We start from the raw sequence: 12238 nt of genomic DNA, 5'->3' as shown, positions 1-12238 counted from the left end.
AATATCTCTCCAGCCATCTTCAAGAGATGCTGCGCCTAGCTGCTCTTCCGTTGGGAGTGCCACTTCCAGCTGCTGCCCGTAGTCTTGGACTAGTCTACCGTCTTGTAGCCGCCCAATGTTTAGCCGCGGCGGACGATTCCGACGCGTGTTGATCACCGTCGAGAGTTTTGAGCGCAGACATACTGCAACGAGGTAGTGGTCAGATTCAATATTCGCACTGCGGTAAGTGCGTACGTTCGTGATGTCGGAGAAGAATTTACCGTCGATTAGAACGTGGTCGATTTGGTTTTCCGTTACTTGATTAGGTGATTTCCATGTGGCCTTGCAGCATCAATGTTCCATTAAAACAAGAAGAATACGAGATTGCCGAACATATTCTCTGGAAATAGGCACAGAGGGAGTATGACCAAGACGAGGTTGCTGTTTTATTAAAATATCTAAAACTGGTACGAGAATAATGGATTAGGATTGAAAAATCTAGCACGAGGTTCTACGTATGGATGGCCGTACTAGGAAGTCAGAGATTGTTTCGTGTGATATCCAGTTCCCTATCAAACTGTCAAAAGAACACATTATCACGCATCGTCGCATTAAATCCCACCACCAACGATATGAACACACTTTCAAAGATACTGTTTTCAACGAAGTTCGTCAATGTTTTGCGATCCAGAAACAACGAGCACCTACGAGCATTCATCGCATTTGTAGTAAAGAATTGTCAGTGGTGCAAGGTACAAAAAGCTCGCCCCCAAATTCCACGCTTGTCTTATTGTGAGGCAAACACTCACTTTATAGAGCCGTAAAACAAAAAATCCACAAATTATTACGGTGGTTAAATCCTGTCGCTGATTTCATGAGGTTATTTGAATTCAAGTGGTTAAATTGATGTGACGAGTGAAATATTTCAGTTTGCAAAATCACAAAACGTCTCGAAGACCTTCGGAAATGGTTTGTGGTTTGCTAAATCACAAGACGCGTCTCGAAGACCGTCGGAAAATGGTTTGTGGTTTGCTAAATCACAAGACGCGTCTCGAAGACCGTCGGAAAATGGTTTGTGGTTTGCTAAACCACAAGACGCGTCTCGAAGACCGTCGGAAAATGGTTTGTGGTTTGAAGAACATTTAAGCCTCGCCTGAAAGACCGTAAGAAATTCGTTTGTGGTTTGTGGAACGTACCGCGTAAATCCTAAAATCTGCTACTGCTAAAAAACTACCGCTTAAATCCCAAAAATACGTATCCTTATTTTAGAAAAAAAAGCGTAAAAAACTTGAAAAAACTCGTGTAATTAAATCTGTGTAAAAACGAGCGCGTCAATCCCGAAATCCGCGTAAAATAGTCGTGTCAAAATCGACCTCAGAGTATACTTTTATTAACCAAAAATTACATCTGAAAAGGGTTTACATCTTCAAATGATATTATATTACTCGTTTATTCTTTTGCTTAGTTCAGAGTTAAAATCAAAAAGGGAAATAAAATATGTATATGGTCGTAATATGTACTCCAATTTCTTTACATTAAGTCGAGTCAAGTACAAGACACTGAAGACGGTCTTACTGTTGAGGTCGAAATACGTTGCTGTCAAGGTACAATCATGGGGAGGAATTAAATAGGATAGTACGAACTCGTCTTATGACAAGTGTACTTTCATACATTCATTTTTTTTTATTTTCCCAATCGAGGTAAATGTATTTGGTTTATTCTATGAATTAAGAATGCATAAATCCCCCTGGAACCACTTCCGGTAGTATTTCAAGCTGTCCTTGTTAAACAAGTAACGAAACTTTGAATAGCGTAAAACATACAACATACTGTTGATCGCAACGCAAGTCCCAAACTCAAGAACACTTTAGTTCACCCACAAAACCTGTTAAAATTTAGATATCATCATATACGATTTATAGACAATAAAAAAATGAAAAATTTTAGAATGGAAACTGAAAACATCAATGAAACCCTTTATGTAGATACAGAGAAGTTCGATTGTTTCATGGAGAAAATGCTAAGCATAGATTTGCTCGGATTTGGATACAGAAAGTGATCTTGATCGGTATATTTCTGTTCCCCATACACTGACGCTAGTTAAAAAAATAATACTAATGTGTTTTTAGCCGAAAATAGTCTGACATTAATTTTCAATATGTCGATCTCGATTACCCACACCAATCCCGATCGAAGCATTGATATCGACTATTTTTTACCACTGTGCTTCATATCGTGTGTAGAGAGAAAATTTATAGTGTCTGCTAAATGTTTCGCAAAAAATAAATAACGTGCAACTTAAACAGCCAAAAAGGACAGGTGTAATTTTCTCAGGAACTCTTTCGACTTGCTTTCGGTTGTCTTGTTCTGGTTTGAGAACTGTATTTTTTGTTTCTAAGTACTCCGGAAGGCACGAAAGCGCTTTTTTTTGCAGAACGTATTCTCCCTCTAACAGCGGTGATCACATGGCTCGTAACAATAAGGAAGGAGGAGGCCAGCCAGAAATGTGTATATGCTGGAATCAACCCAGCAAACAATCGCTGGCAGCCAACTTTTGACGCCAGTCATCTCATTCCGTATTTAAGCGTGAGGCACGAGGGCATACCACCGTGAGACACCGATGGAATAAACCGCGAATACGGCAACTGGAAAGGCATGATGGGAAAGCCGAGTCCCAAGGGGTCTTCTGGAGTCAACCCACTTTGCGGAGTTTGTGTGCAATGCTGGCTGACTTGGTGGCGCCCTATCTCGCATAGACGTTTTTGGCTTCTATTCTGTTTACTGCTGCAGTTTGCTGCTGCAATGACCGTATAGACACTACGTTTATTAACATAAAAAGCTAATCAATTACATAAAGCACGAGAATAAATAATGCACAATCGATCCGAAACAGTGGACACGATGGAAGTTAGTGGTGCACTATGGGGACAGAAACAAACGTCAGTTAATATGGATAGGAATTCAATGCAGTTAGAGCAGATTGTGGGAAATCCTCTCCATATACTTAACATAATCATGTTACAGAAGCAACATATTTATCGACAGGGTTCAGCTGAATTACTTGTTTTAATTTTGCAAAATGGGGCCCTCCTTAGTCGTGCGGTAAGACGCGCGACTACAAACCAAGACCATGCTGAGGGTGGCTGGGTTCGATTCCCGGTGCCGGTCTAGACAATTTTCAGATTGGAAATTGTCTCGACTTCCCTGGGCATAAAAGTATCACCATGTTAGCCTCATGATATACGAATGCAAAAATGGCTTAGAAACCTCGCAGTTAATAACTGTGGAAGTGCTTAATGAACACTAAGCTGCGAGGCGGCTCTGTACCAATACCATATTGTAATACCAATAAGAAGAAGAAGAAGAAATTTGGCAAAATAAGTTGCTAGTGCATTTCTGTTATAGTTACAGTTTAAATGATTTATGATCACCATTAACTTTTTATTTTGTTTTCTATTTTCAGAACCCTTACACGTGGCCGATAAGCCTCTAAAGCGTTTAGAACAGCATCACCTGCGCGTTTAACTCGGCGAAAGAGAACCACTCGTCGGGCAAAATCCAGTCCATTACAATGACTTTGATTGTTATATGCGTCAATCACTGGCAACGTAGAAGTAACTAAGAAAGTGTTACTGATAAGAAGGTTGTGATTGAGCAAATTATCGTCCCCGATAGAGTGCGTGCCTGCGTCCGTGGCCTATCGGAAAGTACAAATAGTGTTGGAAGGCAATTTTTATAAACAAAGATAAGAGTGTTCTCGCTTTGTTCGCCTCCTCTAGGGCTTGTCGAACACTTGTTTCCAATACCTTACTTGCTGCGTTCGCGGTTAGACGCCTACAAAAGTAGTAAAAATGTCGACCGTTCTGCTCGAGGCACGCCCTTACCGGCCGTTTAAATCCAGCGAAGAATACCTCTATGCCATGCGCGAAGATTTGGCGGAATGGATGAACACAATGTACCCGGAGCTGCGTATGAACGTAGACAATTTTATGGATCGGTTGGACACCGGCGTCGCGCTTTGCAAGGTAAGCTCCATTGAGTCATACATCTGATTCATCCAGTAAGTGGTTCTCAACTATTCTCTACTTATTTCATCTACTTTTATTACGAAAAGTTGCATTTAGAAGCATTCTGAGTTACAATTTTATATAATTACAAAACCGTAAGATATTAGGGTGCGACAATGATTAACCAATTTCAAGATAAAATTTTCCCCAATTCCTAATTCATCCGTTGTGGGAATCAATTCACAATTCCCAGGTTGGTATACGCTGCTCCTGCGTTGTTCGTTTAGTTGTGAGATCTCGCCATATTATCTACGATCCATCTTCCCAGTCAGCGGTGCTATGAATGGATAGCGCGCGCTCCTCTTTGACAAGTGTAAAACGGTTTCAATTAAATTAACGAGCACTCATTAGCAATTTCCAAATGATTCTATACGTCGGAGAAGTACTTGCATGTTCGTGTCGGAGCAAAACGATCATCATGTTTATCTCGATCTGTTTGCGCCCATAATTTACTGACTGGATTGGAACGCGAAATGCGGTGTGCCAGTGTCTTGTCAAAGTAATTAAGAGATACATTCTACCTTGTGAGCAAGGTTCAGTTGTGAGGCCTTGCTACAACATATTCGATAACTGCTTCTAGTTGAAAAATCACTGGTTTATCCTACTTTATCCATATGTTATATTCACAAGGTCAACTACTTATTACTAAAACATTAATATTGAAAAAAAATGAGCTACGCTCAAAATCATAACCCCTATTTTCTGTACGGATGGAAGAACCATTGGACCTAATCCGAATTGCACATTATTCTTTGAATAAGCTAAATACCTGAGACTAGATATGAACAGCTCTCAGCTTATAAATGCAAATAAAACTAAATATTTTTCTTACTATCTAATAGTATCAGTGGCGTTTCCTTAACCTCAATCTACCTGTGCACTGGACTTAAATTTAAGGAATTGGTCTGCGGAAATGCATAGAATAACTAGATGTTGATTAGTTTAACCCTCAAACTGCCGGGACGAATCTTGACAACTTAAAACAGCTCGTTCTCGGTCAATTTTCTACTAAAATGCAAGCGGTTTCAACTGTGATCAAGGGGAATAGCAGTTCCAGCATGTAGATGGGTAAAATGGCCAGGATGACCCCCCCCCTCTTCAAGAGGGGGGAGTTTTGAAGTGTGGCATAAGTCATTTTTTGAGCAAATGTTTAGTATTTTGAAACTTTTAACGTCATAACAGGTATTTTAGTATAAGTAAATAATGGTCAATATGAATGGTTGACAACAATGGCCAAATAGACAAAAATTTACCTCCGGATGACCTCCTAATAGGTTCCGGAAACCCGGAATATCCAGTATAAAAGGCCAGCATAGAATCACCGAACATATCGGTCTACCGACAACTCAAACTTATCAGAATCTCATAGGTAACTTAGAAAACGCCATAGTTTCTTGGTACGGTTAAACTGGCCATGGAATGGCCACGAAACAGGTTCCGGAAACCCGGAATTTCCGGTAAAAAATGGCCAACATAAAACAACAAAACAAATTAGGCTTCCGACACCTCAAACTTCTCAGAATCTCATAAGTAACTTAGAAAACGTCATACTTTTTCAGTAGGGTAGAACTAGCCATGCAATGGCCACGGAACAGGTTCCGGAAACCCGAAATTTCCGGTACAAAAGGCCAAGATAAAACTACATATCAAATTAGGCTTCCAATACCTCAAACTTCTCAGAATCTCATGAGTAATTTAGAAAATGCCTTAGTTTCTTGATAGGGTAAAACTGGCCATGCGATGGCCACGGAACAGGTTCCGGATACCCGAAATTTCTGGCACAAAAGGCAAACATAAACCTACATAACAAACTTGTCTTACGAAACCTCAATCCTCTTAGAATCTGATGACTTACCCAGAAAACGCCTTAGTTTCTTTGTAGGGTAAAACTGGCGGTGCGATGACCATGGAACAGGTTCCGAAAACCCGGAATTTCCGGTAAAAAATGGCCCACATGAAACTACAAAACAAATTAGGCTTCCGACACCTCAAACTTCTTAGAATCTCATATGTTACTAATAAAACGCCAAAGTTTTTCAGTAGGGTAGAACTGGCCATGCGATGGGCACGGAACAGGTTCCGGAAACCCGGAATTTCCGTACACAAGGCCGACATAAAATTACATAACAAATAATGCTTCAGACACTTCAAACTTCTCAGAATCTCATGAGTAATCTGGAAAACGCCTTAGTTTCTTGGTAGGGTAAAACTGGCCGTGCGATGGCCATGGAAAAGGTTCCGGAAACCCGGAATTTCCGGTAAAAAATGGCACACATACAAAACAAATTAGGCTTCAGACACTTCAAACTTCTCAGAATCTCATGAGTAATTTAGAAAACGCTTTAGTTTTTTGTTAGGGTAAAACTGGCCGTGTGGTGGCCAGGTTCCGGAAACCCGGAATTTCCGGTAAAAAATGGCCAACCTAAAAGTACAAAACCTATTAGATTTCCGACGCCTCAAACTTCTCAGAATCTCATGAGTAATTTAGAAAATGCCTTAGTTTCTTGATAGGGTAAAACTGGTCATGCCACGGAACAAGTTCTGGAAACCAGGAAATTCCAATTCAAAAGGCAGCATAGAATCACGAAATTTATCGGTATTTCGACACCTCAATCCTCTCAGAATCTTATTAGTAATCCAGATAACGCCATAGTTTTTTTGGTAGCGTAAAACTGGGCATGTGATGATCACGAAACAGGTTCTGGGAGCCCGGAATTCACGGTACAAAAGGCCAACATAGAACAATAAAACTTGGACCTGGACCTTGGACCAATAAGACTTGGACCCTTATCTTACCTTACACCTTACTTCTCCGGTACTAAAGACCAACGTAGAACTACAAAATAAATCACTTTTCAAACATTTTTATGTTCGGATGTACCACTTTGACCAGCTATTAGATCTATCGCAGCATTCCCCGTATTCTTAATGTATAGGTGCATCTCCAATTACTCCAATACTATTGATAAGCAATGCAGTATCGGTTTCGATATAGTTCTTGTTTTTTTCTCTCAAGAGGATCATGATAGCCTATTTGGACCCTTTACAGAGAGCAATCTCATTGAATGTGCGCCCCTTCTCAATAAGAATTCAATCCTTTCTTGAGAATACAGAACAGTAATACTGTTATTCGACCAAGTATCGGAGCCCTAGCCACCTCTTCGTCTTGCTTCTACAATATCACCAGTAGAACACCACACCTGGGATTTAGCTATATGTACAAAACCATTTGCATCTAAAACATTTGTCCTGCAATGAGAATCTCCTTCATCTGCAGTGAAAAGTTAAGCTAGTTATACTTCAGATACTGCTATTGATAGCGTAATTCTTAACTCAAACAACTTATAGCCCTTGCTCGAAAAATGGATTTAGCTAGGGCTCGGTTTGGTAGATCTTACTTTGTAAGACACTAAGTAACAGTGATCTGTCCAACGTTACAGGAAAAAGCCTACATAGAACTACAAAATAAGTCTATCGACCTCAAATGGCCACGGAACAGGTTCCAGAAATCCAAGATTTCCAGTGAAAAAGACCTACATATAACATCTGTATAAATCAGTCTTCCGACACCTTGAACTTCTGAGAGTTATCCAGAAAACGCCAAATTGCTCTTTTACTGGCAATTTTATAGCCACAACACAAGATTCGGAGTCCCTGAAAAGCCCATTTCGATAGCCCGTGGCCTTTTGTATCGGATATTTTGGGTTCCCAAAACCTATCATGAAACTATGGCGTTTTCAAAATTACTCATGAGATTCTGAGAAGTTTAAAGTGCCGGAAGACCGCTTAATTTCATGGTTCAATGATGGCTTTTTGTACTGCTTGTTACGGGCTTCTCGAATCTATTCCGTTGTCATCACTTGGCCAGTTTTACTCTACCAAGGAACTAAGACGTATTCTGGATTACTTAAGATGTTCTGAGAAGTTTGAGGTGTCAGAAGACTTATTTGTATTGTAGTTTTATGTTGGCCTTTTTTACCGATGATTCCGGGTTTCCGAAACATTTTCCATGGTCATCCCATGGCCAGTTCTACCCTAACAAAAAACAATGCTAAAAACTATGGCATTTTCTTAGTTACTCATGAGATTTTGAGAAGCTTAAGGTATCGGAAGACTGATTTGTTTTGTAATTCAACGTTTGCCTTTTGTACCGGGAATATCGGGTCTCCGGAACCTATACCGTGGCCCTTCTAAAAAACTTAGACGTTTTCTAGATTACTCATGAGAATCTGAGAAATTTGAGGTGTCGGAAGCCTGATTTGTTTTGTATTGTTTTTTTTTTTACCGGAAATCCCGGGTTTCTGGAACCTGTCCCACGGCCATCAAATGGCCAGTTTTACCCTACCAAGGAACTATGGCGTTTTCTAAGTTACTTGTGCGATTCAGAGAAGTTTGAGGTGTTGGAAGACCGATATATTCCGTGATTCTATGTTGGCCTTTTATACCGGATATTTCGGGTTTCCGGAACCTGTTCAGTGATCATCCGGAGGTCAATTTATATCTATTTGGCTATTGATGTCGACCATTCACATTGACCATCAATTACTTATACTAAAACATCCGTTATGATGATGATTTCAGAATACTAAACATTTGCTCTAAAAATGACAATTCAAAACTCCCCCTCTAAAAGAGGGAGAGTCATCCTGAGCATTTTACCCATCTACTTCCTGGAACTACTATTCCCCTTGACCACAATTGCAACCGCTTGCATTTTATTTAGTAGAAAATTGACCGAGAACGAGCTGTTTCAAATTGTCAAGATACATCCCGGCAATTTGAGGGTAAAAAGAAACCTTGAAAAAAAATATGTTACCTAATTGTCAATTCATTCATCTAATCCGAGCACCAGCATTTTTAGCGTTTTTGGTTCATTGGGGCACTCCTTAGCGGTGCGGCAAGATGCACGGCTACAAAGCAAGACCATGCTGAGGGTGGCTGGGCTCGATTCCCGGTGCCGGTCTAGACTATTTTCGGATTGGAAATTGTCTCGACTTCTTTGAGCATAAAAATATCATCATGTTAGCCTAGGATAAACGAAGAAGAAGAAGAAAGAAGGTTCATTTATAATTTAGCGTCAGTAGTAAGAACTTCAATTTGAGGGAATAATCAGTCAAGCGATAAGTCAATTGAAAAAAAAAAGTCAGCCAGTTTCAAATATTTTAAAATTTTAATTCAGGTGTCGGAAGCCTAATTTATTTTGTAGTTTTATGTTTGCCATTTTTTAACGGAAATTCTGGATTTCCGAAACCTGTTCCATGGTCATCGCACGGCCAGTTTTACCCTACCAAGAAACTAAGGCGTTTTCTAGATTACTCATGAGATTTTGAGAGGGTAGTTTTATGTCGGCCTTTTGTTCCGGAAATTCCGGGTTTCCGAACCTGTTACATACGGCCATCGCACGGCCAGTTTTACCCTACTGAAAAACTATGGGTTTTCTAAGTTACTTATGAGATTCTGAGAAATTTGAGGTGTCGGAATCCTAATTTGTTTTGTAGTTTTATGTTGGTCATTTTTTACCGGAAATTCCGGGTTTCCGGAACCTGTTCCGTGGCCATTGCATGGCCAGTTTTTCCCTACCAAGAAACTAAGGCATTTTTGAAATACTCATGAGATCAAGTTTGAGGTATTGGAAGCCTAATTTGTTATGTAGTTTTATCTTGGCCTTTTGTACCGGAAATTCCGGGTTTTCCGGAACCTGTTCCATGGTCATTGCATGGCCAGTTTTACCCTTCCAAGAAACTAAGGCATTTTCTAAATTACTCATGAGATTCTGAGAAGTTTGAGGTATTGGAAGCCAAATTTGTTATGTAGTTTTATCTTGGCCTTTTGTACTGGAAATTCCGGTTTTCCGGAACCTGTTCCGTGGTCATTGCATGGCCAGTTCTACCCTACTGAAACACTATGACGTTTTCTAAGTTACTTATGAGATTATGAAAAGTTTAAGGTGTCGGAAGCCTAATTTGTTTTGTAGTTTTATGTTGGCCATTTTTTAGCGGAAATTCCGGGTTTCCGAAACCTGTTCCGTGGCCATTGCATGGCCAGTTTTTCCCTACCAAGAAACTAAGGCATTTTTGAAATACTCATGAGATTCTGATAAGTTTGAGGTATTGGAAGCCTAATTTGTTATGTAGTTTTATCTTGGCCTTTTGTACCGGAAATTTCGGGTTTCCGGAACCTGTTCCGTGACCATTGCATGGCTAGTTCTACCCTACTGAAAAAGTATGACGTTTTCTAAGTTACTTATGAGATTCTGAGAAGTTTGAGGTGTCGGAAGCCTAATTTGTTTTGTTGTTTTATGTTGGCCATTTTTTACCGGAAATTCCGGGTTTCCGGAACCTGTTTCGTGGCCATTGCATGGCCAGTTTCACCCTACCAAGAAACTATGGCGTTTTCTAAGTTACCTATGAGATTCTGATAAGTATGAGTTGTCGGTAGACCGATATGTTCGGTGATTCTATGCTGGCCTTTTATACCGGATATTCCGGGTTTCCGGAACCTATTAGGAGGTTATCCGGAGGTCAATTTTTGTCTATTTGGCCATTGTTGTCAACCATTCATATTGACCATTATTTACTTATACTAAAATACCTGTTATGACGTTAAAAGTTTCAAAATACTAAACATTTGCTCAAAAAATGACTTATGCCACACTTCAAAACTCCCCCCTCTTAAAGAGGGGGGGTCATCCTGGCCATTTTACCCATCTACATGCTGGAACTGCTATTCCCCTTGATCACAGTTGAAACCGCTTGCATTTTAGTAGAAAATTGACCGAGAACGAGCTGTTTTAAGTTGTCAAGATTCGTCCCGGCAGTTTGAGGGTTAAACGACTCTGATAATTTTATTTTCCATTTGGGCTGTCAAAATATCAAAAGGTATAGGTAAAACGCACAGGTAAAAAGTGAGGTTACGCGACGCCACTGAATAGTATTCTCCACTGATTGCCCGGCTACTGTAATTCGGGGATAATCATTTTTTTTATTGTTTTGTAAATATTTCCTTCATAAGTGAAATTCAAATTTTTAAAACGAGTACTTTTGTATGTCAAACGCATAAAGCTGATGTTCTTGATTATTTGATAATTTTAAACATGTTTTAAAAATATTTTTTGTCAAGTTTTTCGATTTCTCAATTTGGGGTTTCGATCATTTATCTATTGAACATTATATTGAGAAAAAAAGCGAGTTGATGTATATGAAACAATAGAAGAACTAACTAAACTAAATTACGATAAAAGATAACTCTCGGAGACTCGGAGACCGATGGTGTTTAACCAATCGACTCAGCTAAAAGAACTGCGCAAATGTATATGTGCTGTGTGTGTATGTTTGTGTACGTATGTATATGTGTGTAGTAATCCTTATCCGATGTTCTCGTTACAAGTTACATTGAATTTTATAGCTACCGGCCATTTATTCAAAAAGTTATGAAGAAAATGGTAAAACTTTCACTTTGTAATATCTATAAAGCAAGCGTCTGTAAACCGTTACAAAAGCAAGCGTCTACCTCGAGGCAATTATAGTTGGAATCCTTTATACTGAGGCGATGTGCATCGATTGTTTCGAGAAACAAAAATTGTGGATCATCCAAGAAAATAAGATTACTTATCACACAATTATTGGTACAAGCTTAATTATTTTTGTTATTGTATTTTTAGTGCTTTTTTGGGAGCTTTCTGTGAGTTCAAAAATTAATGTTGATTTTATAACAGGAAATAATATTTTATTCATTTCTTGAAAATGGCCAAATTGATCAATGCTACCCTGGTGATCTAAGTTACCCCGGATTACGATACTTTAAATCTGGAAGGGGTTCTTCTTCTGCTTATTGGCATTACATCCCCACACTGGGACAGAGCCGCCTCGCAGCTTAGTGTTCCAAGCACTTCCACAGTTATTAACTGCGAGGTTTCTAAGCCAGGCTACCATTTTTGCATTCGTAAATCCTGAGGCTACCACGATGATACTTTTATGCCCAGGGATGTCGAGACAATTTCAAATACGAAAATTTTCTAGACCGGCACCGGAAATCGAACCCAGCCACCCTCAGCATGGTCTTGCCTTGTAGCTGCGCGTCTTACCGCGAGATTTACAGTCGAACGACCTGAGTTCCGCAGCATTTTTTCAAATATGTCGTCTCCATCTTTTTAAGAAAGGCGATTTCCTCTATCATTTTATTATATTTTATCT

General features: G+C 39.6%; 1 protein-coding gene across 4 annotated transcripts in view; it reads left to right on the top strand.

Moving 5' to 3' along the window:
- Positions 1 to 12238, top strand: part of LOC134224403 (GAS2-like protein pickled eggs) — a 166384-nt gene that overhangs the window by 37312 nt on the left and 116834 nt on the right. For all 4 annotated transcript variants that reach the window (XM_062703728.1, XM_062703729.1, XM_062703727.1 and 1 more), the window contains one exon: positions 3443 to 4004. In XM_062703728.1, the coding sequence (XP_062559712.1) occupies positions 3831 to 4004 (174 nt within the window). In that variant the 5' untranslated portion in view covers positions 3443 to 3830. The remainder of the gene's footprint in view (positions 1 to 3442; positions 4005 to 12238) is intronic.

This window comes from Armigeres subalbatus, chromosome 3, assembly GCF_024139115.2.
Source record: "Armigeres subalbatus isolate Guangzhou_Male chromosome 3, GZ_Asu_2, whole genome shotgun sequence".
In the NCBI taxonomy this organism is placed as follows: domain Eukaryota; kingdom Metazoa; phylum Arthropoda; class Insecta; order Diptera; family Culicidae; genus Armigeres; species Armigeres subalbatus.
Note: the sequence above shows the minus strand (reverse complement) of the source record. Positions and strands in the feature narration are given on the sequence as shown.